We start from the raw sequence: 27,978 nt of genomic DNA, 5'->3' as shown, positions 1-27,978 counted from the left end.
GAGGAGTGAGTCCTGAGAACGGCACTTTGGAGACATTTCTTTCATTCTTCCTGCCTGACACAGCAGTGATTCAGCCAAGGTACCAGGAACACAGCAAGACAGAGTGCTAATTACTATGGCGCCAGAAACAATCTAAGCTATTCTTTTGTGAAGTCTGGCATTTAAAGGTAAAACCAAGAGAGCATACCTAGGAAACTCCTTAACTCTAGAAAAACATCAAAAGAGACTTACCTACAGTAATTCTCATTGACCACCTCAGATACCACCCATGAGTAAGCAGAAAGGTCAACTGAAGGTTTTGAATACAGAGAAAAAAAAATCCAAGTGTTATTCTTTATTTCTATATTTCTCAAGGGAATGTCACACATCAACTATTTAGTTGACACTTTTAATTGCTCAGTATTTTAATACAAATATAGGAAAATTATACGGAATTAAATAACACATGAAAAGCATACCAAGTATATAAATATCGAGTTTGACAATGAAAACAACTTACACTTGAATTCCTAGGTCACTCTACAGAGACAGATGAAGCAAAAGATACAGAAAACAACGTCACTAGTTCTGTCAAAGGGTTAAGATGTCCACAAATGTCTTCAGAACAAAGCGATTGTATTCCAGAGTTGCCTTCTCTTTGTGAAAAATAAAGTCACAGAAAAAGAAGTTGAGAGAGAGAGAGAGAGAGAGAGAGAGAGAGAGAGAGAGAGAGAGAGAATATACAACTGACTGCTGTACAGGAAATTCTTAACACATCTGTTTTCATAATATATTATCGTTACACGAGACAGGATTCAGAATGGCCTCAAAGAGGGTGATATCCTGGGCCAAATGGACAGGGAAAGCATGCTTTTGTAAAGATGTGAACTACTTGCTAAGACTAACGGTATTTGCCTACGTGCTATAAAAATAAGTTAAATGGACACATTACGGTTGCCAATGTTACTTCACACTAAATTCTTCTCTATTTTCATCATAGTAACCCTCATAGAAGCACATAGAGAACGGCAGGGGAATCAGGGATTTTAGCAAGGCCAACAATCAGCGGAACAGTAGCAGGTAGTCAATTAGATACTCAAACAACAGGGAAACAAACTGGTGGACCTAAGAACAAAACCAGAGGTGGGACCCCAACAGAAAGGCAAAAGGTACTCTCCGAAGCTCTTTGACCCTTCTGTGTTCTCTCTTCTTCTTTTGATCGCTCTTCAGTTTTCTTCCTAAAATTCCATCAGATCTCAGACATGGCAAATTTTCTGGTCCCACTCCTTTCTACTTTGTATAAAGACCAGGAAGCTCTGTGAGGTAAGTTGACTATGATTTGTCCCTCCGGTGGGAGCCCTAGTCGGTCTGCGAGCCGGCTTGGCACTGGTGATTCTAAGTCTGGTGCCTTTCTAACAGCAATGACGCTGCATTGCTCCACAAAAATCAAGTCCTGCAACAGACCCGAGGCACACAACTTCCTCTTGGAATGTAAATACTGAGGACCCGGGACAGCAGCAAAAAGTCAAATCCCTCACAGGCTTCCTTCTGCATCTTTTGCTCTTTTTTAGGTCCTATGGAGAATGACCTTTTCCCTCCTGCTTTTCTTTAACATCAGATTCAAGTAGACCAGGGAAACACGTTCAGGGTTCTGTATAATTTCTCTAGAGCTCTGAATAAAAGAAAGAGAAGTGTGTCAACATTGGACATTTCTTATTTCTCAACATACTTTAAGCAATTAACAGCAGAATTAAGAAATACAGGGATCTCTCAGTGTACAGTTTCCCCCTCCTTCTCCCCTCTCTCCGTTTTTTCCTTTCCTTTTGGATATCAACTTTCACTCTATAGTCCAGGAGGTTGTCCAGGAACTTCACTCACTGTGAAGCTCAGAATGGCTTTGAACTAACAATGCTCTAGTTCAAGGACCCTATCTCCTTCGTCTTTAAGCTCTTGATCCCACACTTTTGACCTAGTAATCGATTAGAGAATCACCTAAGGTTACAAAGCAAGGCACATGTTCAAGAATACCAAGTGATTGGAGAGGTCTAACTAAGAAGAACCCTGGGCTTTGTTCTCTCTGGGTTGTAGCTTGAGGACATCAGACTGAGAATAATCACTATTAAGTCAAAAATGTTTTCAAGAGTTACTGACTGCCTAGAATGGGATGATGTCAGATTCCCCACAAGGAATGTAGATAGTGAGATATCAGACTTGGTATTTAACCTTGGTCCCTCCCTCCCATTTTGTGTCCTCTTAGGTCACTTTACTGGATCTTCCAGAGTTCTACATATTTTAGATGCCAACATTTTCAGCAGCTGTCAGTAATTCACTATCTTCTCCCTTAATATACCCCAATATTTTAATACAAGTGAATTATTATAACAAAAAGAAAATAAAAGAGAAGAATTTATGCCAAAATTGATTTTTTTAAATTGTACTTAACAGACATGAACTTGCCCTGTCAAGTTGTTTTTAAATCATCCATTTAGTCTGAACTTACACTTTACTGCAGATGAGTAAGAAGTAGGTTTAGGGTGGGCAGAGCTTCTCAGACTACTCCATGTCGGAGTGTTCTAAACTCTTAATGGTTTCTCTTTCTTTGAGACTTTGAATTTGTAACTCTTTTGCTAGAGGTCAACTATCTCTGCTTTCCTCCATGGCTGGTTTGTTTTCTATTTCCAGGTCCTTAGTCTAAACAACCCAGAGAAGCTGATCTCAGACTACTTCTCTTAAATAAGTGGTTCTTGCTCCCCAATCTTTCCTTTCATTGTATGCTATATATGGTTTGCTCACAATGCTATTTTTAGTTTTTCATAGTGTCCTTCACTGTTAGTCCATCTATGGTTTTTCTGTCTAATATAAATGTCTCTATAATGAATCATGTATAATATATATTATAATACCTAAATGTGTTAAATAACCAGCTTCCTCATCCTCCTAGCCCTCAACATCCTTCCCAAACAACTCAGTTTAGCCAAAATAATTCTAAATCTTCTAAATGAAGCAATTTATATTATATATTATAATACCTAAATGTGTTAAATAACCAGCTTCCTCATCCTCCTAGCCCTCAACATCCTTCCCAAACAACTCAGTTTAGCCAAAATAATTCTAAATCTTCTAAATGAAGCAATTTATATTATCCATATCAATAAATCAATGTTAGGCATAATAAGCTCATTTCAGTATATGCATCTTCTGCCCTTTCTCCCTTCTCACCTTATCTTGCTTTTGAACTTCTAAACCTGCTTGTGAAACAAATACTGTGTGTTCTGCTTCCCAATTACGCCTACTCCTGTGTTCAAATCAGTTTCTGAGTTCTGTTCTCTCAAATCCCACTTGCTGTAACCCCCATGTCCTTTTCTCTGTTCACCTCTATGAGCTCTCCTCCTGTTATCATGTGTGCAAATGCTTAAATACACATTGCTAAAACCAAAAGGGACCATAGACTTAGAAACAATAAAAACCAGCACTTATTGGAACCTTCCTATGATTCAGTGATGTGAATGAAGTCTTTTTTTTTTTTTCAGAGCTGGGGACCGAACCCAGGGCCTTGTGCTTGCTAGGCAAGCGCTCTACCACTGAGCTAAATCCCCAACTCCTTGAATGGAGTCTTAATGGCATAGGCCAATGGTCAAATTGCTGGTAGCTTGAAATTATAAATGATGAAATCATTTGTACTAAATAACTTGACAAGAGCAACTCTGCTGGCAATCCCCTAAGCTAGCTGGCGCTGGCTTTTTCTCTTTCTTCTTTTTTTTTTTTTTTTTAGCATTTTTCTAATTGCATGCATTTCCTTTAAAACCTTCACAGCATTTGTATAGCTACAGTAATTGCTCCTAATTTCCAAATGCAGAGAAAGGAGCATAGGTACCCAGCTATTTGTTTTAAACAAATAGGACTTTATCAGAATCGGTGAAGAAGTGGTTGTAGTTGAGAATAAAACAAATGAGTAATTAGAAAATAACCAACTCTGTAGGTCATTTATAATACCCTTTGTTAAAAGAGAAAGTTAAAATATTGACTTATTAAAGACAGGAATACAATTATAGAATTTTCTCAAGTAGCACTGGGAAGATGAAGGGAATTTCAGTTAAACAGACAACGAGTTCCAGAAACCTATTGTAACACATGGTGACTATGGTAACAAGGTTATCAAGCACTTGAAAAGGACTAAAATCTTAGCTTGTAAGTGTTTTAATAAAATAGTTTAACATGTAGTGAACAAGTGGTATTCCTTAGCTTGTTTTAACCTGTACATACACTCAAAGCATTGTATTGTGTTATTAATATAATTTTGTCAGTCTAAAACGTGATACAAATAATCGAGCTGAAATTATTGATACACACATTGTGAAGATGAAAAGCCCCAATGATATTTAGTAAAAAAACCTTCAAAAGAGCTACAAAATACAAGGCTAATCTTTTCTTTTTTGTTGTATAAATGTCATAAACCATTGACCACAGAGATTTTAGAGTTGGGAGAACTAATGAGCAAGTTCTTTCTAGTTTGCTTTACTGAAGAGAGAAATAAGCCGTATTGTGGTGCTCTCTGCTCTACAGAAACTTCCATAACACTCTATTGTGAAATAGAAGGTTGTATTGAAGGTTGTGAAAGGAAAAAGTCACCGAGAGAAGATACGTCTACATGCTATACTGAGGGGTGTGTGTGTGTGTGTAAAAGGAGTGTGTGCGTTAAAGAGTGATGAGGAAAATACCCAGGTACTTGATATCTACAATGACCCCATAATATTGTTCTCTCAATATCAGAGACTCAGAAATCTCCATTTCCCCCCTCTTTAGACAGTCTTTGACCACATAGCACAGGCCAATCTTAAACTTGAAATTCCTTCGTTTCAACATCTCAGTTGTTGATATTACAGGCATGTACCATCATGCCTAGTTAGAAACTTGTGTCTTACTAAGTTATGATGGACGGGAAAGATCAGTTTGGTCTTATCTGATATTGTGATGTACAGTGCTAAGTGTACTATTTTACCTTGCTCTTGCAGAGAATTCAAATGGACTTATGACTAAGATATCAGGACAAGGTCAGTAACGCTGGCTGCTGTGATTTGTGTGTGGGTACAGAGATGCAGGAAGTATGTAAGAATTGAGGTTCCAATGAAAAGAACCCATTTTGGTAATGTCACAGTCAGTGATGACTAATGAAGAACAGAAAACAGAAATTACATATTTTTTTGTGTGTGTTCAAGACTTGAGACACAGAAAATATAATATAATCTTGAAAAATATGGTAAAGTCTTGCTTTGTTGGAAGGAGGCAAGGCTTGAATGAGAAAGCTAAAGTGATGTGTTCAGAGGGTCTGACCATGCTCTTGGATACAACCTTGTCCTGAACTAAGCAAGGGTAAGATATTGAATGGATGCCTGTACTTGGAGGTCAGGTAACATCTGTCTCTCCACTTACTCCAGTCTACCTCTGCCTGTGTGGTAGGAACATGGTTGTACTGTTTCATCCCCATCTCAGTCTCCAGAAAGTGGGAAGGAATACCTTCCATGGAAGAATGGGTTTGTCTGTATGATTTAATTAAGAGCCCAGAAATAGAGATAAGCCTGCTGCAAGCACACAAGTCTTTATGAAGGTAAGAGGAGTCAGCGAGAAACTCAATTTGAGAATGGCCTAAATGGCCATCACTACCTCTGTATCCATGGAAACAAGTAAAACAAACAAACAAACAAACAAACAAAATCAAAAAACAAGGAATGAACTCAGTCTGAAACACCTGAATAGACACAGGTAATTGATTTTCTTCTAGAATTTGCAGAAAGGAAGATAGCTTTAAAGGTACTTTGATTTTAGCCCAATGACTCCTTTGTTGAATTTCTGACCTGAAGGACTGTAGGAAAATGAATTTTTGTGTTGTAAGCTACCAAGTTTCTGACTATTTGATGAAGAAACAATAGAAAACACAGTATTTATCTTCCTTTGACTAGGCTATTTGTATACTTTTGTAAAGTAACTCAACCTCTTCCAATTTAGATAACATAAAGTTGGTTATTCTAATAATGAAGTGTGGATCTGTACAGCCGAGATTCAAAGTGAAGACAACAAGGGTAGGAGGCACAGCAGTTCGAAAGAACACAACTGGTAATAGACAAGACTATTACGTTCTTTCACATAAGCTAAACTTCAAAGTAATAATGACAGCAGAGGATTATGCAGCTTAAAAATGTTCTAATCCTTGTTATTTCATTAATTTGTGTAATAAATAATGCTAATGTGAACAGGCGATCTAGATCTCCATGGTGAAGCAGCTAAGGAGTTGGAGGTCCACCTTAGAGCTAAACTGCCACTTAGTTACTGTACAGAATATTATGATGCCTTCATTCCTCAGGTGTTCTTGCCATAGAGTGAAACTCAGGATTTGATTCATTTATTCCATGATGTTTTGTAGGGTTTTGGAGAAGAGTTCCATACAAGAAAACCCAGGCTTTGAGAGCCTGGCAGCCAAGAAATTGGTGATCAGATTTTGTCATGCCATTGTGAAATGATGAGTACCAGTTTTACACATGAGAAAACATGCACATTTTTTCATATAGGCTTGGAGTACATTTTCCCAGTAATGCTAGCCTGAATAGTTTATTAGAGGTTCCCCGTTGCTTCACTCATATAGGGCATCATATTCCTTCCTAAGATTAGGAAGTTACTGGGATAGGGTTATGGGTTCTCACTTACCCAGTCCTTTAATCTGGAGATCATTGCATTATAGTTTAAAAACAAAGGTTCTAATTGCTTTAAAAATGAATCCTCTTTGAATTATCTTGCTAGCTAATGATGAATTTTATCACCACAAAGTTCACTGAAAAAAATCTTTACTGCTTGACATAATAGTGTGCTTAAAATAGGAATCAGTGTATGCTCCTATCCAGGAAATAGTAAATTATTAATATAATCATTGTGCTTTGTCAAAAGCCCATTCATATCTCAGGTTACTAGGAAGCAAGGGAAGTCAAGATAAATATAATGTGACCAAAAATATATTCTATATGAAAGAAGTGAAGTCCAGAATATATGTCTCATTTGAGTGTCTGTGTTCTTTTGTTTTCAACCCAGTCTTGAATTAACTAAACCAAAGTGAAGAAAATAACTTAGCTGCTTAAAACAAAGAGTTCTAGCATGTGGTGATGTCTACTGTGATCTGTTCCACAGCAGACCCAAAATTTCATTCATCGATTTCTGAATAATACTACATAATAAATGGTGAGTGATTATTGTGAAATGAAAGGTAATTCTCAGCCTCAATTTTACTTCATTGTCCTATATGGAGAAGTTACGAACTTATGACATCATCAACTGTTACTAGAAAAAATGGTTTGGGATGGTAGAAAATTTCCCCAGGAAACTTTGAATTCTTTCTCACTTTCTATTTCAATAATAAAATACTGATTCATGGAAGCAAAACAAAGTAAGGATATTCCTGAAAGGATTCTGAGTCTTGTAAGGGTAGACTCGAGGGAAACGACTGTGGTGATCCTGCTAGGAGTTGGGTGGAAAGTGGCTTAGTAGCTATCACGACTTCCTCCAGAGCACATGGTATGACAGAAAAGAGAATAAAGGACAATGTCCTACACTGTTCTGCATCACAAGAGGAGTTGGGGGAGGCTGACCTCTAAGCAAAGACAACAGCAGTTATTACAGATTGCCCCTCTGGGTAAAACTAAATCTGTTTTCATTTTTGTGGACCATGAATTGTGATTGGGATGTAAAAGGAGTTTTGTTTTGATGGATTAGCAAATAAATGTTGACCTAACTGAACACATTCGCATTGGCTTCTGTGCCCTCCATGGAGATGAGTCTGTTTAGATTCAGTTAGGACAAGCGTCATTTCTCTTTCTTCTTATCTAACTGCCAAGTACACACTTGCTCATTCACACACACACACACACACACACACACACACACACACACACACACACTCATATACACACATACACACTCATATACACTCATATACATTCACACACATTCATACACACACACACACCACATTCAGTTCGACTTTCTCATTCATTCATTCATTCATTCATTCACACACATTCATACACACACATATTCATTTACATACATACACACTCATACACACACATTCATATACACACACACTCATATACATTCACACACATTCATACACACATATTCATATACACACATACACACTCATGCACATTCACACACATTCATACACACACACACACACACACACACACACACACCACATTCAGTTTGACTTTCTCATTTCCTCTTTCATGTTCACAGCAGAAGCTTTGTGATCACTGGTGTTGGAACTTCGATGCTTTTGACTGCGTTTTCTTTCATATCTGAAAGTTCTATGACCTCAAAAAATGACAGGAAGAAAAAGTGAAAGAGCACAGAAGTAAAGGAGGGAAGTATGAAGGCAAATGGAGAGATGTGGGTGCACCTATTGCATGAAAAAAGGGAGAAGTGTTACTATATTCTTTAACTTTTTTCTTTCTCACAAAGTTCTGCATAGCTTAAAAAATGGCTCTCCATGACAGTATTTCCTTAGCTCTAAGACTTCCAAAATAATTGGCACTTGATTTTAGTAGCTATAAGTATACACAATCAAATACTATGGCTGCTAAAGTTCTGAAATCTTAAAAAAAAAATCAAGTTACTCAAAATCTGAGCATTTAGAGGAATTGACGTGGCCATATGCCGTGTCAATATTTGCAAACAAAATGGCAATTAAGTGTTCACAAGGTTCATCTGGAGCAGGAATATTTATTTCTTAAGTAAGGCGAAGACTTAGTAGACATTGACTGCCTCTTTCTAGAGTTTAGCCATTCTATTCCTTAGAAAATCTAAGACTCGCTAAATGGACAAAGAACTATTACCTTGCAAATATCCCTGTTTAGTGAAATTTACCTTGGGCTTAAACACAACTCTTAGTCAAAAGTGAACTTGAATAAATGAATTTGAAGACTTTGGACATTTTACTTGAAACAGAGAATATTGTACAGTGAATGCCATTGATAACCATAGCTCTTTTTTTTTTTTTTTCCTGAGTTGAGAGAGAGACAGGAAAGCAGTCTTGCTGTTGTAACCTGCTGATAAGAACTGATTCTGACCTCAAAGAAAAAAATTGGTTCCCCTTGCTGGGCTCACACACTACCTAATTGAAAAATGGAAATGTTTGGATAAGATAGAATCAGAGAGATTTCTGCCCTTGATATTGTGGGGGAGGGCTTGATGTTCTATGGCTTCTGTTTATATACCATTCGATATTGTTGCAGAACAAGGGGAACAGACATTTGCGGCTCATTGCTCATTTTGCAAATTCATATGAAGTAATCTGGTGTTTAAGATTTAGGCAAGATAAGGTGATCAAAAACGTTGTGAGGACACACACACAACAACAACAACAACAGCAGCAACAACAACAGCAACAGCCCAGGAACCATAAAGCGAAAAGGGAAATGAGGTAGAATTTGAGATTAGATTTTTAAATAAAAATCTAAAATATTACTTTAAGACCAACTGTTTTTTTTTTCTTCCCTGACCCTGAAGTTCAGTTATCTAAGATAGAAGGAACTCTCACATTACCCTTTCTTAACCCTAGGAAATTCCCATTTCAAAGAAAAAAAATCCCAGCTTTGTGCTTAATAAGTCAAGCACAGGCTTGAGAAAGCAAAGAAATGCGTTTGTTTCCTGAGATATAGCTCATGTCTCTTGTTTTGGTGGCAATCTTATATGATGTTTTACAATATCTAAGACTTGGCTGGTGTTCATAAGGTACTGCAAGAAGAAGTGAATTTGGAAAATATCTTACTCATGCTAGTTGCATCTGTTCACTCAATAAATGAACATTTATGGAGCTATATATATATAATTATTGGAATATATGTTATATATGGCAATATGTATATGATACTGTGGCCAATGTTGGTGGTGGAGGATGAAGAGAAACTCACAGCCTGGAAAGGCATGAAGAATACTATGAGGTAACAAGAACATGTGTGAATCACTTGTATGTGGAGAGTGTTTGAGGAATCATGGGAGTGCAGCATAGGAAGTGCTCTTTATGAGATGGTATTGGACAATTTCACAGTCTCTTAACTGGTCAGATGGCTGTGGCTTGATGTAAAAGAAGAAAAGATTGGCCTTATTAGCATGTGAAGAGGTCCTGTGTGGGTGCAGGATTTTTTTTATCTGGTTTCACAATATTTTACTATTATCCAATCACTATACTCCTATTTTCTTTCTAAGAGTTCTTACTCTTCACTTATGAAATAGCCTTTAAAACATCCCAAAAAATGGAAATCCAAAATGTCCACTTGCAAGAAAGCGAGCTTGTAGCTTTTCTTAAACAGCATTGGCATTCATGTATTTATAAAAAATAAATCTAACAATGCTGCCCCCTTATTTATATACTCAAACAAACCACAAGTTATTATAAAGAAAAGAATATTTACCTTATTTCATTCTTTGCATCCCCTGTGATGACTCACCCCGCTCCTGATTTCGGTGCCGTTTCCAGTATAATAAGATGGAGATCAAGACCAGAAGAATTACCAGAGAAACAATGCTCAGCAGCAGTGGGACTGAAAACCAAAATCCTGTACAGAGGGGGAGAGAGAGAAAGGGGAGTCAGAAGAGGAGTCTGCTAAGTAAAAGGTGAAAAAGCAAAAAGTAAGTTTTTATGACTCCTGAGAGCTCTTCTAAAATTATCCTGAAGTGCATACATAGTTACAACTTACAGTCATGACCTCATAGGGTTTGTGAAACCATTAGATGTTAGTAACAGCCACCATATTTCATGCAGTTACATATAATAAAAAGATTTTTTGAATGCCACTTAATCCTGAAAACATTCAAGGAGTTAAAGACTTAAAATTGAAACCACTCCTAACTCAGAAAGCCAATTGAACTCAATATCAGGGTAGAAAATTTAAAAGTTGAGGCTTAGTCAAATCTTTGTGCCTTCAAACCTCATGTTCTTTAAAATTAAATACACTGGAAATTAGGAAGGGGGAAAAATTCACGAATCCCATGATGTAGACCACTGGAAACAATTCATTCATTGTTCTACCGCGTCTCTTCCAATCTATGTTTTCATTACTAAATCTCTTCCCAGGTGTGCTCAGTGGAGCTCAGCTAAACACTGGCTCTTTGGTGTAGAGAACGCAAAGGGAGAGGAAACTTCTAGAACCTTCTCTGTAGCAGACTTTTCACAACTGAACTGAAAGCCTTAGGGTTGCCTCATTCCCATGGTTTCTACAGGTGCATATGGGGTTTTTGCGTCATCAGTAAATATTCACAGAATAAATAAATGCTGTGCAAGCAATAGAAAACACTGTATGTCATGTAAGTCAAATTCAGGATTCCTGGAAAAGAGCTTATTTACCTTTTCAAGTTCTCATTTTTCAAGGACGTTTGCTCTTGGCCTTGGCTGATCCCGAGACTCCCTGGGTGAAAGTCCAAATGCACCACACAAGGCTTTTTGACTAACATTTACCTAAACACCCAATTTCTAACTAACATTGAGGTTTTAAGGGGCTCATCCAGACACGTGTGTAGGAGCTACTCCTAGGAGGCCACTGCACAAGAAGGTAACATGGACAACTCTTCCAGGTTTTATTTATTGAAAAATACTCGCACAGGGCTGCCGTCATTTCAGGTGCTCATCACTGGGGGCTACTCCCAGGACTACTGTTTCAAAATGAGAGAGAAAGCCATGCTTGAAACCAAGTTCTCTATAGTCACCCACACGCCATTCTCAAACTTGTATCCATGAGTCCCAGAGAGAGTCATTTGGAAGGAATCATGTGAGAAGCTAGAAAAACAAATGGTAATGCCGTTTTTCTTAAAAGAGTGGTGAGCCTTCAGATGGGGATTTTCTCAGTGATGATCATCTAAAGATTCATCACAGATGTCAATGGGGTCTTCTAGGAAACCTTCCTCATCCCCAGACTGAGCTAAGGCCCACCTCCTTCCCCTTAGGTACTTTCATGGTCTACTGTGGCTATTGGACATACAGTTTTGTGATTGCCTAGACAATATTTCCCTGTTGATGAATTTCAACCATGGGTATGTAAGCAATATGTTTCCCATGAACACTTTGTGGCAATTTTACTTTCTAGAGCATGAGTTGGCTGTTGTGTAGCTCAAAAATATGAAAAAGAAATCCCAGAAAGACACAATCCATAAATTTTAGCTCATGTGCTATTGGGAGTGAATGGATAACATCTGATGTCACCTCATCCTACCTCACCAAGGATGTGAATTGCCTGGTGTAAGGACTCTGTGTGTGCTATCTTTCTTCTAACCATGGAGTAGCTGCCTTGACTTTTATATTGACTGGATTTTGTACCTCATTCTTATATTCAATGATTTTTTGCATAAAGGAATTCTAAATACAAATGTTAAAGTAGATTTCTGTGATTGTATTTTCTTAATTTCTTACCATATGTAATTAGAGAGCTGAGTTAACTACAGATAGCAGTGTGTGTGTGTGTGTGTGTGTGTGTGTGTGTGTGTGTGTGTAACACAGGGTTCAATACTCTCTGCAGCTTCATGCATCTACTGGAGGTCTTAGAATGTCATCTCTGTGGATAGGAAGACTGCAGCAAAACTTGTATTTGCTCCCTTAAGCTCTTCCTGCTCTTGCCCCATGTTCTAACTATGGCCTCTGCTAAGCAGTTGAGAGTCTCTGAAGAACATTGTTATCTTCCCAGTACATAAACAGACACACCACAGTCTCCCTTGCCCAGACTCTCTTACCTTTGTCCAGACTCTGCTTGTAGTCAATCACATTCCCCAAGTATAAAACCTGGCAGATCACTTCCTTTCCAACCTGAGTTTTGGGGTCTTTGACCCGGAGGATGCTGGTGACAGATGTAGTCCCATTTGAATGGGAGTGACTCTCAGTACTATTCTCAATTCCTGACCCAGTGCCCTTCCAGGAGATGGCAGGGGCTGGGCGGGCAGTTGCAGAGCACGTGATGTTTAGGTGGTCTTCAAAATAGTTGTAGTGAAGGTGTACTATGGGCTGTACTGCGACAAAAGAAAAAAAAACACATGGCCTGCCATCAGTTAAGCAGCTCGAATGAGTTCTGCATTTTCTAACAGGAATGAGGGGGAAATCCTCATAGAAAGACAATGGGAGATAGACAGATAAAATGACACTCCTTCTTCCCAATCTCTGCCAGTGAGTTCAAACCTTGCATGAGAAATGTCATATCTGTACTTTGTCTCTAGCATAACTGGCTGATTAGATAGAAACATGAAGATAAGATATGAAATGATATTTTTCTCCTCCATATAGTGTAATCCTAATTATTCTGTATCTTTTGTGTGAGTAATCTTTTGTTATGTGTTTCTATGTATACCCTTTACCTATCAGAAGCAACAGGTAGGGCGCAGTTCCCAGAGCCTGGTATTTAGAGAAAAATCCATTAAAAAAAAAAGCTGAATAAGACAGAGAGTCTCGCTCCCCCTCCCCAAATTGCCTAGTTTGAAAACCTACTCAAAATGCAAGCTAGGAACTCAGAATCCATAACTAAGGAAATCAGAGAGTGACTATTGGAAGGGCCTCAGGGATAACCTGACAAAGCTGGAAAAATATGTTTAGAAGAAAAGGATCTAATTTCAACACTAGTTGCAGCCTGTTCTCTTTGTAAAGGCCTCCCCAGCTAACAACTTTATTTCTGTTGGAATGTCAGCCTTCTTTCTGCCAACCAGTGCAAATCAACCCTTCGGTAGCTGGCTTTGCAACCTATGAGTTAATTAGAAGCCAGTGATAAGTGAAAGCTTGTTTGTGCCTGTAGGTTCAAGAGCTGGGTAGATGTCAGGAGCTGGGGGAGTGGAGCTGTAAGATGAGTGCTCAAATTCCAAGACTCAGGGTGCCAGGAGAGGTAAAAGTAAGGAAAAATGAGCATGGCGTATGCAATTAGACGGTGTATCATAGTCTATGGGGATATCAGAGAATGGCTTAGATGCACATTGTATGGTTTGATAGAAAGCAAAAGGTTTCCCATTTGGGAAATAGAGGAAGAATGAGCAGGAGAGGAAAGAATTAGGGAAAAATTGAAGAACTTATAAAATATGAAGTGAGAAGCAGTAAAGAAGGAAAGGAAGACAAGAGGGTGGGAGGAGGGGGGAAAGGAAGAAAGAGAGTAAGAGAAACAGACAGAGAAGTGGAAATTGGGAGGGAAGCCTGACATGGCATTGAGAAGGTCCATCACTGACAGAGGAAGTAGAAGATTCTGGCATCCATCTGATTTCCCACATCATTGTACCTTGTAGTAAATCTCTCCTTTCCTATGGCCAATTCTCTTAGCAAGCTGAAAGCCTTGCTTCATTATTTGTAATGTCTTCGCTAGGTTTGTCTTCTCCCTCCTAAAACCACATCACATTGGATGTTACAAAGTCTTCCTTAGTCCCACTTCTTATGCTTCATGGCAGCCATGTTTTAGTAAAGAGGAAATACTCTCATCCCAGCCCTAAGCCTATGGGATGTTTAAAGAATGCCTTATACACTGTTACAGTCCCAGTGGTGTCAGTTCATTATGAAAAGCATCTGCTGGCTGTACCCTTAGAAATCTTAGAAACTGCTTCCTTGAGCTAAAACAAGAAAGACATCCTATTGGCTACAGGCTACATTACTCTGCCTCGGCTGCTGGTTTCCAAAGTTGTAAAGGGCTCTAGAGATAACGTATTGCACATTTGCTATCTAAAAGCCGAGTTAGTGAATCGATGAATTCACTGTCGTGGAGAATGTGGCACCCTCATCATTGCCTTCAATTTTGGTGATGGCAAGATCCTAGAGAGAAGATAGTTTCAACCAAAACACTTAGTGCAGTGACGTCAGCTCTCCAAATTCTGCAGGGATAGTGACAGCAGTCACGAAAGGCTAAGAGCCTTCTAGTGAACCCATCCAAGTTTATAAATCAAAAAAAAAAAAAAATCCAGGCACCATAACCACATACCCAGTGCTCCTGGAAATTATATTTCTGAAAGAAGAGAGAATGTATTCTCAAAGATTCTCACCATAGAGAGTAAGGCAAGCTGTCCCAGAGACCTTCCCAGATCCAAACATGTTGAAGAGACACATGTAGCAACCCTCATCATCCAGGGTTGTGTTCCAGAAGGTGATGCTTGTGTTCAAGAGTCCCAGCTCAGTGATGTTTATCCTGTCTTTGTAGGTGGGCTGAATGACAACCCCATGGGCTTTGCTGTAAGTGACCATGTTTTCTGGGCCTACGGCTTTCTTTTTCTGCCATGTCACAATCAAGGGTTCCTGGGTTGTTTTTAGAGAACAGCGTAAGGATGCAGTTGTGTGCAGCAGCTTTCTTTCATCCTGGGTCACCACTTCCACTGTGGAGCCAAAAAGAACATTTCTATTATAGAACCTTATCACACACAGACACACACACAGACACACACACAGACACACACACAGACACACACACACACAGACACACACACACAGACACACACACACAGACACACACACACAGACACACACACACACACACACACACACACACCCATGTGCGTGCACAATATCACAGAGGGCTCTGGAAAATGAGAGTGATAAACAGGATGATGTTCTGGGAGACTTGATCTAGCCAGCATGATCAAAAGAGTTTGACAACCAACTGTCATTCTACTCTATGTTTATTAGATATTATTGCAAGGACTTCATCTCTGCAGTATGGGCCACTTATACTCTGACAGGTGACTTAATGTATTAGCATCTGTGTAATAGGAAATAACCAATAGCAAAGGACCAACCCTTTGAGAAAAGGGACACAAAGAAAGTGATAAATGCTATATCCAAGAACTAACAACAAATGAATCTGGGTGTCATACATCAAGAAGCACTTTGGAATGAAGATGGGTGAGTAAAAAAAAAAGACATATTTAAATGGAAGAAATTAGAGATCTGGAAAACAGGAAATACAAAATCTCAACACATGTTCACCTTAGTAGAATGGCTGCCACAGAATAAAGAATTTGTAGGCCAGAAGGGCCAGGTTTTGGCATTCCCCAAGAATGTAACACACAGGGGTGTGTATAGGCAAAGAATTAAAGAAAAACCCAAGAAATATGCTTACACATTCTAACACCAGTCCAGCAGCATTTTTCACATGGAAAAACAAAAGGATAAGGACCAGGGAGCAGTCCAATGTGAGACAACATATTAACCATGAAACCTCATGTACCTGGCAACCTCACCCTGAGACACACAAAGCAAACACTGCTGAACTACAATAGCAATTTATAAATCCACAGTGATAATATTAGAGTTTTCTGTATGTCTCTCAGAACCAATTCCATAATTTTAAACCATTAAGGCAAAAATTTAAATACGATAATATAGAACATTTAAAAATATGCTTATAGGTGTTTTTATATTTAATTTGAATACACTAGATTTACACACCCATTATATGTTTATATATATGCATATATACGAATATGTATTACTCAGATATGTACACCACTGAGTCATAAAATGTATAATGTTTTCAAAAAATAAAATAGTTCCCCAAACTGAACTTGAAATTGGTCTTAAAAATTTACTCTTTCTGAACACTCTTACACAATACACTGAACACAATACAATATGACCAAAAATTCCCCCAGTTCCCTTCTATACTCTAATTATAGCTGAACTCATAACAAGATTCATAAATTACCAGAACCAAATGGTCACCAGAACATAATACACTCAGTGTCTATAAAGCTTGGTGATGCATTTCTCTGATGGAAAGATTCAACGTAACTACGTTCACTGGGAACCAGAGACTGAACATGAATGGATGCCTACGTCCAAATCTCCCCGTCCACACACCAAACAATAGCCAGGAACTAAACCATAAAATGATGGACAACATATAGATGAACTAAAATGTGTTCATTAAGGGTAACCAAGCACACAAAATACTAACAAGTGGAAGCAGGAAATAAAGTCTGCACAAACTTTCCCCGGAGTATCAGAGACTAAAGAGGGCATAGCAGCCAGTCTACCTCGGACCACCATTTAATGGTCATTTAGTGACGGAACTCCTTGAAGGCAAGGACAAGTATAGAAAGCAGGATCTCGCTGATGATGTTAGGGTTTCCTGAGAACCTTTGACAGCTTGCAGAATGTGTTTGAAAAAAAAAATGTTGCTTTTAGAGTGTACAATGGAAAGGCGATTGAAACTAGTATTGGGCATGTGGTAAGCTATGCTTGACTGGAGAGGATATCCCACAGTGGGAAAGTTACCAATTCTTGTTTGGTGCTTGTTTGGAATCCTTTTCAATTCTGCTAGTTGGTCAGTAAATCCTGTCATGGACATAGTGTGTGAGGGCTCTGGGTGGGGGCAAAGCCTGCCAGTCCTTCATCGTCAGCATCCTTCTCAGAGACTAATGATGACATCACACCACAGTGATTAGAAAAGAACCAACAGAAAGGGAGCAGCAAGCTCCTTCAAAATGACAAGAAAAAATAGAAAATTCAGACATGGTGAAATGGGCAGAATTGCTATACAGGAGACAATGTAAACTTATGTACCTCTGAGTGACAGTGTTTTTTGTTTTTTTGTTGTTTTTTTTTTTTCTACCTTTTACTTTTTTGTAAGAAGCAGATGAACTCTGTTTTAAGGATGGCCTTCCAAGTATTCCCAGGTCTTTAAAATTAAGTCCAGGGAATTATTTTTCAAATATATCCCCCTCCCCCAGTTCTCTGGGGGGGGGGCAAAAATCTGGCATTTTATTTTACTAGGGAGGGGATGTTTTTCTTAAATCTAGTTTATCTACGGGAATCGCTTCTGAGTGCCAAATTGTTCTGCTACTCTGAAACCAAAAGCATGGAAATCCGGGAAGAACCGCTCCCACTGTTCCAAGGCTGATAGCATGCCCAAGTAGTTCATGCAGATGAATGGACTAGCCTAATAGGCATAGGAGTGGCCGAGCTTCGCCCCAGAGGCTCTCCCGATGAAGAGGTGAAGAACTGAGGGTCTTTACCTTGAGCTGTGCTCAGCGCTACTGCTGCTATGGCCCAGAGCAGGCTGTAGGTGGACAGATGGCAGAAAGGTCTCCTGAATACCTGAAGACAGAAAGCAAATGACAGAAAGAGAGGTTGCGTTTGGACAGAGCCGGGGAGAAGTCCTTATGATACCCATGCTAGGAAATGCAGGAGTCAAGCGTTTACCCGCCAGAGTTTTGTGGAAACAGAAGCCAAGGCTATACATAGAAGAAATCACAGAGTGCTCGGGATGTGAGGAGGGGAAAGCTACTGTGTGGTTCTTTCATAGCCCTGGCCATGTGAGCCTTGCTTTTAAAGCCACCATTGTCTTGTGGAGAGCAAAGTCTTGGATACGTAGGCTCCCTGAGTCAAACTGCCTTACGTTAATAGAGAAAAATACAGAAAGTATAAATGTCAGACAGCTTACCCTTCTAAATAATCAGCTACTGTTAATATCAAGGACAAAGCTCAAAAGGAAAACATTTCTCAGAAATGTTACTGCCCTGAGCTTCGCTGAGGCCGGTTCTTGAAAATGCAGTTTCAAAAAAAAAAAAAAAAAAAATTGAAGCCAGCACTAATATTAACTTTGTTTATTCCTTCAGTGCTTTACTTTTCTTTAACTGGTCAGGAACTGGTCAGAGGTGCCCTGATAGATGTCCTGGTACTATTTAAGAAAATATTATTCTGGGCATTGCCTTGCAATAAACTGAGGAGACAGAGTGTTCTGATCAGCTACCCTTTATGCTTGCCTCAGAACTGTTTCACTGGGCCTAAAGTGTACTTTCTCAGATGTATATGTTTGTAGCTAACTTTGTGTGGGGGTGTGGGGGTGTGTGTGTGGTGTGGGGGGTTGTGTGTCTGTGTGTGTCTGTTTGTCTGTGTGTGTGTCTGTGTGTGTGTGTCTGTGTGTGTCTCTGTGTATGTGTGTCTGTGTGTGTATCTCTCTTTCTCTCTGTGTGTGTGTCTCTGTATCTGTGTGTGTGTGTGTGTGTGTGTGTGTGTGTGTGTGTGTGCATCTACGCATGCATGTGATGTGCATGGGAGTAAAGAACTATGCTTTATGTGTGAAGGTCAGGGTGTGTCAGGAACCAGGCTGATGGAATTCGGTTCTCTCCTTTCACCTTCATGTGAGTTTCAGGGACTGAACTCGGGTCACCAGACTTGTGCAGCAGGGGCCTCAAGACACTGAGCCATCTCAGTAGCCATAATTCTATATTTTTTTTATACTACTGCTAACTTTCTCTGTAATTTTCATGAACTGAATTTCATTTTTATTTCACCTTGCCATTCCAACTGGGGCTAGAAACTTCCTTTCAGTCAAAGTAGTACCTTCTGTCCATTCAGCTTCCAAGCACCCCAACACTCTATGAAGCTCCCCAGTTCTGGCATTACATCTGCAATCCAGGAAGGTATGGAGGCTTACGGCACACCAAGGCACAGCATGGGGCTGCTCTGGTCTTTTATTACAACCATTTTTCTACCTTGTGTTTGCTAAGATAGCTGTGTTTCTCTCAGTCACTAAGACCATGCTTCATATAATTATTACTTCACAGGCCAACTGCAGCTCTCTTGTAAACTACTCCAGGTTCTCCTTGAACTGAGCAAAGGAAATTCATTATCTAAGTGCCTGTGGCAGTCTGCTATAGTTCATTCTGTCTTCTTTGGGACTCAAGACCTATATACAGGTTCTATGTTTGATTCTCAGTTGCAAGGGGGTAGGATACAATATTCCTTCTTTTATACAAGTTGGTGCCTGGCTTTGGCTGTAGACACCAGTCAGCCTTTTCCTTCTCTTGGACTGGAATACCCTTATCTCCCTAGGGTCAGAAAAGCTGGTTCTTCCACCACTCTGGAGCTTGTCAACAATTCTTTCTGGAATGAACTTTTCCCTCCTCTTTCAGCGTGTGGGGTTTTAAAGCTTGAGTATCTAGGCTAATATTATCACAAAACTTTGTTTTCGGAAACTTCTCTGACTTTCAGTGATAATGTTCTTCACCTAGGGTAGTAGATACATGACTATCTGGTCTGAAAGACCAGGGGACAAGAATAAATGACGGGAATAGATACATACATGATAAATGTATCAAAACATTTATTTCAACTTTAGTTTGCTTTTGGTGACTAAGCTACTAATAGTCACAAGACTAACATATATTGAACACATAATGTACCTGGCGCTGTCATTAACACTTGAGATCAACTACTTCACCCAACACTTCAGGAAGCTACGAAGAAGGTGCTGTTCATATCAACGCTTGCACAATGTAGAATGTGAAGGAGAGATTTTAAGTAGCTTTCTTCAGGTAGCATAGACAGGAAGTAGTAGAGACAAGACTCAAACCCAAGCACTGGCTCCAAACTTCATACAATCATAACCACACCGACAAACTGTCTGACCCTGTGCATAAAACACTGTTGGATTTTTATTGGTTATTTTATTTATTTACCTTTCAAACGTTATCCTCGTTTCTGGTTTCCTCTCTACAAACCCTTTACCTCATCCCCCCTCACCCCTGCTTTTATGAGGGTGCTCCCCCACCCACCCACTCACTCCCACCTCACCACCCTAGCATTCCCCTGTGCTGGGGTATTGAGACTTCACAAGACCAAGGGTCTCCCCTCCCACTGATGCTAGATAAGTCCATCCTCTGCTACATAGACAGCTGGAACCATGGATCCCTCCATGTGTATTCTTTGGTTGGTGGTTTAGTCCCTGGGAGCTCTGGGGAGTCTGGTTGATTGATATTGTTCTTCTAATGGGGCTGCAAATCCCTTCAGCTCCTCCAGTCCTTCCCTTAACTCCTCCACTGGGATCCCTTTGATCAGTCTAGTGGTTGTCTTCGAGCATCCGCCTCTGTATTGGTCAAGCACTGGCAAAGCCTCCTAGGGGACAACTATAGCACTGTTGGTTTTTAAAATTAGTTACGAATGTAAAAATATTTTTTGTACCTTTCTATCTCAAAAAAATGTGATCGTGAGGATTATCAAGCTTTTGCTGATTTGTCAGGATCGCATTTAATAAGTTTCTAGGCCCGAGCAATCTGACAGGCATTATGAAATTGGCTAAAAGTTCCCACCAGATGCTCCATGAAGTCCTAGAGGCCCATCCCCTGGAGCTCAGCACCCACGTGGGTGCTTGCAGGCCTTATACCTCTGTGTTTCCTCCTTGCACACCAAGCTCTTCCTGGCCAACCTTTCAGACCCTTCAAACTGCCGAGTTTTCTAGTACTCTGGTTCCTTTGCCTCTTCCTTCCACACCAATTGAAAGGAAAAATGGAACAGCATGGGTTAACAACTTTATCAATGACAGGAAATTCATCATCACTTTACTGTGTGAAGTGTTTCTTTTGGACGTTTTTCCCCCCTAGACGAGAAAGTCTCACTGGCTGCCAGACTCTTCTCCTTCCCAGATATTTACTTAGTCACTTTACACAAGAAATTCTCCCATGTGAAGTCCTTGCTCTAGTACCCTGGTCTCAGCACTTGTCATTGGGACTTTTGTACTATTTTTAATTATTTTCATAGCAAACTACTTGTACAGAAGAGGAAGTTGCATTGTAAAACCTCCAAGCAGATCTACCTGAGCCTCGGGCAATGCTTCTTTTCTTTCCTCATCTATTGAGTTTATCTGTGCTAAGCACTCTGACCGGTGCTTTGGAGACCTTGAGAGATAAAGTAGAGACCCCCTACTCTACTAACCCATTTTACATATTGGAAAATACTTACATGTTATTAAAGTAATCTTCCTTAAATTCATTGTTGCATGGGTTGGCACTTTCTTTTTTCATTTAAATATTTTTGAGATTATAATAAGTATACTTCCCCTTTTCTTTGTTCTCTTTCAATAATATATTACAAGTTGTATGTAATATATTATATTATACACATATAATACATGTATATATACATACTGTGTATTTATGTATATGTAATATATGTATATATATAAATATATATATATATGCAACAACAATTAAAGAGTCCAAGGATTTGAAAGTCAGCAAAGGAAAGAGGAAAGATTTATATATACATATATATGTGTATATATAACACACAGAGAAATTTATATATGTATAATGTGCATATGTACATATTTACATTATATATGTATTTTATATATGAATATATATACAATATGTATAACATTATTCCCCTTTCCCTTGCTGTCTTTCAAATTCTTAGACTCTTTATCTTGTTGTTGTATATACATGCTCAGTACATGTTTAGTTGTTAGTTGTTTGCATATATTTTCAGGGCTGAAAATATATAGTTAGTTGTTTGCATATATTTTCAGGGCTGACCATTTTCTATTGGATAATCAAGTGCATGTTCTTCCATTGGGAAGGTTATTTCTCTTGGTCTCAGCATTCCTTAGCTTCCTGTAATTCTTTGCCTAGATCATGAGGGGGAGGCCTCATGATCTTTCTCCCAAAAACTCTCTATAGCTTCGTAGTAGAGGAGCTTACCTTCCCTGCTTTGAAGTGCACACATCATTCTCTGCCTTGGTAGTTTACTGTGATGCACCCCCCTGTGTGCATTGCCCTCACTGACTTAGGTGTGCATTTTCATAGGCTTTCCCTCTAAAGTACTTTTCTTGTTTGTGTCAGTTTGAAGCTCATGCTTCAGAGTAGAACTTCCTCCTTAAGGGTCTAATGGGCCTTAATTCTTTGCAGACCATCTTCCCATGTTTATGTCTTGACTGAGCTTACTAGTCTGCTTTTGGCCATAACTTCTTCCAAAACACAGTCCACCATATGCCTTCAAACCTAGACTCTGACTCCAATATATTAACCACCTGCCTAGCATTTCCCTTCCCCCTTCCCAAGACTGCCCTTCTTTCTCTTCTTCCTTGTGAATGGGGAAAATATAACACTACAGTGTGGTTTGCCACACTCCCAGAAAATACCACTCTCAGAGAGCACTGGGTTCCTGGAGTTAGGGCAAAGGCAATGTATATAGAATCAGTGTTATTTCACTTTTCCCCCTTTTCTTGGCTCACAAGAATGTCAATATTCACCAAATCAAATTGCTCTGATCTACTGATATAACAAATCTGTGTGGACACCCTATTCTAAACGTGTATGTTATCAACCTCTACATAGAGACAGCCTCTGCTACCTTGATAAATTGAAGATTATTTCTAAATCATTGAACCATATCCATTTAAATTGCCTTGGTTTGGGGGTTTGGCAAGAGATGGTTGTCAAAGGATGGTTTGCCATCTGAGGGACTCTTGTCATTCTCAAGGTGTGCCTGAATGAAGCCCTGTTTTTGCCAGACCTCTCAGATACAGTGACCTCTAGAGATTATTTTCCACAACATCTCTAAAGTGAGTCAATCTCATTGCCCTAAATTCTCGTTGTCTTCTGATTTCTGTTTTCCTATGGTCTTAGGGTTAGATAGTAGAGAAATTGAATAGAGTCTTTAAAAAAATGAAGAGTCTGGTTGGGGTAGGATGAAGTAGAATAGCATGTAGTCTAGGGTGGTCTTGGCATTTGATATGTAGCCAAGGATAGCCTTGAACTCCTAGTCCTCCTGTTTCTGTTTCCCGAGTTGGAATTGCTGGTGTGTTCTACCACACCCAGCGCTGGAAAACAGTGTTTGAAGATCTGGAAGTAATTTTGATGTGGTACAAGAATTCCTCTACCCAGTGAGAGCACTTCAATTTTAATATCCTTTTCTTTCCCACTGTATGGAATTTTTGCTTTGGTTTGTGTATGCCACGACTTAAAACTTAGTGGAGGGAATGTTACCGGGAGAAGTGACACACCAGTTCATTAATCTCATTATGTAAACTTGAGTTTTCCTAAACAGTGACTTTATAAATAGGGCAAAAACTTAACTGGAAAAGTCCATACTCATCTTCTGTTGGGTTTAGGTAGCACAAGAAGGAGAGTCGTCCTAGCCATGGTCTGCAATTTGAAGTCATACAAAATGAACAGTGGAACAAAGTGTGGGTGCCTCTGTTGAGGCCAACTGTACCCTGTAGGTGTAGGCAGTCAGAGAGAAGACCTGGCTTTGCCCACACTCACTGAAATTCTGGGTCACAAACATAGAACCTCCATTATAGTCCTTGTCCTGGTATTCTTTGTGATCTTTCATCACCCTGATAGAGGTGATGTTTTGTCCTGTGGACATCTCCAATGCCACCCCAGACCTGAGTGCTTTTCTGTTTTCACACCCCAGTTTTTCAGACTTTCTGGAGAACCACAAAGTTGGGTGCTCTGGTATCCACCCACATGGCATAGTTGGGTTTTCCTTACAAACTTAAGGCTACAGAAAAATTAAAAATTCTATCATCTGAGCGATCCTTGGTACAAATTGTTGTTTACACAGATGATGGATGTTTGGCTGGGGGTGAGGACTCAAGTACGCCATGCCTACCTTGAGACTTCTCTTGACTTCATTGATCTAAGGGTCACAACAAAGTCACTACCCTTTAGGAAGTTAAGTGACAAGCTCCCTAAAATGATGCATGCAACCTTTGCTCTCCCTCTCCTTTTCCTGTACATCCACACCACCTTATAAAAGGGCTTTAGCTCTGAAGTACCCTGGGGACTTCGGGAATTTTTTCTCCATATTGTTCAGCCTGTTCTCCATTCTTTCTATCATGTAAGGTAGCTGGAACGATCTAGCTAAATGTATCCTCTGGTTCTGCAGCAAAGGATCAATCTATTTTACTTATCTCCATTTAGCAGATTGTGGCATGCTAATTCCACACCATTATTTTTAACCATTATGCCTTTCTTTCACAATGAAGCCTAGACCCTAGCAGTAATAAGAAAATAAGAAAGCTGTAATAAGAAAATGCAGGAATACCTGGCTTTTGTTGTGAAAAATAACAGTGTTGTAGGACAAGAGGAAAAGCAGATGCATGCGTAAGACTGAGGAGTGGGTCCTGGGGATGGTGAAAAACAAAAACCACAGAGATTGGGGACCAGGGAGTCAAAGGAGAGGCTTCACTATTAAGATTTCACGTTTATTTATATTCTTCTCTGGTCCATGCCGGACAGTGGTAGGCTTCCTGTTTCTCAGAAAGATGATGTGGGATTGCCGGGTGGTAACCAGGGCACACGCCAGTCTAAAGTGAATCCTAAATGTACTAGGTAAGACACATTATTAACCTCTCTGGAGCCTGGGGGAAGACGTCAGTACTAGTCTCAGGGTTAAATGAAACATAGGTGGGAAATTGGAAAATCATAATGCTTTAATATCTAAAACTTCCAAGTACTGGCAGTCGTCTTGTAAAAAAAATTCCACACCTGCCATCATGCGACGGTTACAGTCGCCAAGAGGGAACCGTATAATCATGGCATTATCTGTGTATGTAAGACCTACATGAGAAATGAATGGATTCCCTGCTTAGTCCAGAGTCCCGCTCCCAAGAGATCTTATTGTGCATATGCAAATATTCAAAAATCTAAAATGGCATTTTCGAGTGGTAAAGATCCTAGGAGCTCGTCTGCAAAGCAGCAAGTCAATGCTGCAGCGAGATCCCAGGTGTGGTGACAATTCCTCAGTTAAAGCACTGAATGTAGTGCCTTGAATTTAACAGATGCTAAAAGATTAACCAATCAAGAATTTACCAGAGAGTCCAGTCATGAAGCCAAAAAAAAAAAAAAAATCCTACTATAATTTTTATCAAGAAGGTGGATGCTCATTAGCTCCTGGGGCTTAGCTGGCAACTACACACAGGCTGGGTGCACAGCTCTCATTCTCCTATTCTTTCTAGGTGTGATTTTGTATCTTCATTGCAGCCACAGGAACTTAGAAGAAAAAAAAAGATGAACCTCTCTCCCCGATAATTTGTAAAACATTGGAAAGCAATCCCTTGTAGAACATTAAAAGCATCTAGCTGGCAGAGCAGCGTTCCTCTTTGTTAAGAAAGGTAACGCAATAATGGGTCTGTGGTCTTTGCCAGCCCCGTGAAAAGCAGTACCTGAGGGGTTTAATTGCATTTAGATTCTCACCCAATTCTACCAATCCCCTGTGTATAAAGAATAGGGATTATGACCACCCCTCTTTTAAAAAAAATTCTGCCTCATAAACGCTACTGAAGACTCAAGATGTCGGCCTCTCTAAATATCTTGGTTTTTAACAAGACCACTGAGCTGGAGCTGACAGTCCTTTTGGAAGCTTGCTCGCCCCAGCACTACTAGATGCTTGATGGCTTCCTAGGCAAGGACCAGAGATGCAGCAAGAGAGAGAGAGAAAGCAAGATTACTAGGCTACACCCCTGCTGCAGGTAGAAGACCAACACAGGGGACGTGAGGCTCCATGGAGCTCTGGCCATGTTTTCGCCATGGAATAGCAGCAATGTGCAAAGCCGCCTACCCCAGGGACACGCGTTCCTGGGCTTTTTCCCGGCCCCAGCCCAGCCCGTGACTCCTTACAGAGCCCTAATCCCCGATACCCGGTTCTCCAACGAACAGCCTCTTGGCTTCCCTCGCTGGCTCCGCTCCGCGGCTCCAGATCGCCCCATTCCGCCCTCTTTCGCATCTCCACTCACCGGACTGCCCATCCTTGCTCTGGGCCGCAGTAAGACACCAGCGTCTCCGGGTCTGAGCTCTTCCACTGTGGAGGGTATCTCCGCAACACCTGTCACAGGGACACGACCATTCAGCCCCCTCTACCGCACACGCACACGCAGTCGCTACAGCTCCTAGTGTGGATGAGGCGAGCGCGGACCACGCCCTCTCTTCTCCGACCTTCCCCCTCCAAGTTCCCCCTCCCCGTTCCTCAGAGAACTCAGGTTCTCTCGCCTCTGCTTGTTATGTTAGAGTAATATAGCAAAAACGTAAAAGAATCACTCTATATATTTTTTAAGATTTACTTATCTTATTTTATGTGTATGAATGTTTTGTCTGCATTCTCATCACTGGGTGCCAGAAGGCAGTAGAGGGCGACACAATTGAAGTGGACAATAAATTGATTCGGAAACCTGGTTCATCCTGTGGTCTTGTACAGAGAGCAGAACAATGATCTGGAAAAAGGTAAGGGGGTAAGGGGATTCATACAGACACCCTAGAAAAAAATGAAAAACTTTATTTTACAATTTGGTATATTAAAGGCCAGTGTGTGTGTGCGTGCGTGAGTGCGTGTGTGCGTGCGCGCGCGCGTGTGTGTGTGTGTGTGTACGTGCGTGAATGCATGCATGTATGTGTGTGCGCGCGCGCACGTGTGAGTGACTATAGTTACCAGGTATGAGACCTTATCTAGAGCTTTAGAGGTCCTAAGGGCTCAGAGCTACCTGTAAACACACTTCCTGAAAATCCAAAGGCGCTTTCCTTCTGGCTATTGGACTGCCCTGCAGTGTTCCTTAAAACAGATTAAGAACCAAGGGATAGATTAAATGAATCACAGGAAGCCCTGGAACTGAAGCTTCGCCTTGCTGAAAGCTTTACAGGAACACTTAACTATATTGGTTACATTTTTCTAGCTGGGCTAAAGCAGCATGACTAAGAGCAGCAGCAGCATATGGAAAAAGATTTATTGGGCTTACGGCTGCAAGAGGAGTGAGCGTCCCTAAGTGACCAGAAGGCACAGCAGCCAGAGAGATCACATCTTCAACCACAAGTACAAAGCAGAGAGAACACTGGGAGGAAAGCACTCTCCATACTCAAAGCCTGGCCCCAGTTACCTACTCCTTCCATCAAGGCCACACTTCCAAAAGATTCTGAAACATTCTTCAAACAATGCCATCAATTGGGGACCAAGAGTTTAAATACCTGGCTCATGGAAGACTTTTCTGATCACAAAATTGAGATGGGTCTAGAAAGGTTTCTTATAGGTGCTAGAACCATCTATCCATTTCCCCTCCCCTCACCCACCCAGGTCCCTCCATTCCTCTGCCCCCATGATTGTTTTCTTCTCCATCCCAAATGAAGTGTCCTCATTTGGGCCCTCCTGCTTGCTAACCTTCTTGAGTTCTATGGATTGTATCCTGAGGATTCTGTACCTTTTTGCCTAATACCCATTTATTAGTAAGTACATACCAT

General features: G+C 40.2%; 1 protein-coding gene and 1 long non-coding RNA gene across 6 annotated transcripts; one reads left to right on the top strand and one right to left on the bottom strand.

The window, feature by feature from the left end:
* Positions 1-319: 319 nt before the first annotated feature.
* On the bottom strand, positions 320-26,649 carry Cd200 (Cd200 molecule). 5 transcript variants are annotated; one of them, XR_015632579.1, is made up of 6 exons: positions 26,394-26,649; positions 17,980-18,061; positions 15,013-15,339; positions 12,745-13,012; positions 10,437-10,580; positions 320-1,651 (listed from the first exon to the last, which is right to left on the bottom strand). XR_015632579.1 is itself a non-coding variant. In XM_087575420.1 (6 exons), exons 1-5 carry the CDS (start codon positions 26,499-26,501, stop codon positions 10,438-10,440), a joined length of 933 nt encoding a protein of 310 aa, XP_087431546.1. In that variant the 5' UTR covers positions 26,502-26,649; the 3' UTR covers positions 320-1,651; position 10,437.
* Positions 26,236-27,978, top strand: LOC148002599 (uncharacterized). The gene is made up of 2 exons (XR_015633431.1): positions 26,236-26,973; positions 27,420-27,978. It is a non-coding gene; the product is annotated as an uncharacterized LOC148002599 (long non-coding RNA).

The sequence above is a fragment of the Rattus norvegicus genome, chromosome 11 (assembly GCF_021556685.1).
Source record: "Rattus norvegicus strain SHRSP/BbbUtx chromosome 11, alternate assembly SHRSP_T2T, whole genome shotgun sequence".
Taxonomy (NCBI): domain Eukaryota; kingdom Metazoa; phylum Chordata; class Mammalia; order Rodentia; family Muridae; genus Rattus; species Rattus norvegicus.
Note: the sequence above shows the minus strand (reverse complement) of the source record. Positions and strands in the feature narration are given on the sequence as shown.

What these genes read in the sequence shown, in the direction of transcription:
- Cd200 (XM_087575420.1), bottom strand. Translation starts at nt 26,501, where the DNA reads ATGGGCAGTCCGGTGAGTGGAGATGCGAAAGAGGGCGGAATGGGGCGA. An exon ending in GCTGTTCGTTGGAGAACCGG is followed by an intron (nt 18,062 to 26,393) that starts GTATCGGGGATT and finishes TTCTGTCTTCAG; the next exon opens with GTATTCAGGAGACCTTTCTG. An exon ending in CAAGCAGAGTCTGGACAAAG is followed by an intron (nt 10,581 to 12,744) that starts GTAAGAGAGTCT and finishes CCCTCTGTACAG; the next exon opens with GATTTTGGTTTTCAGTCCCA.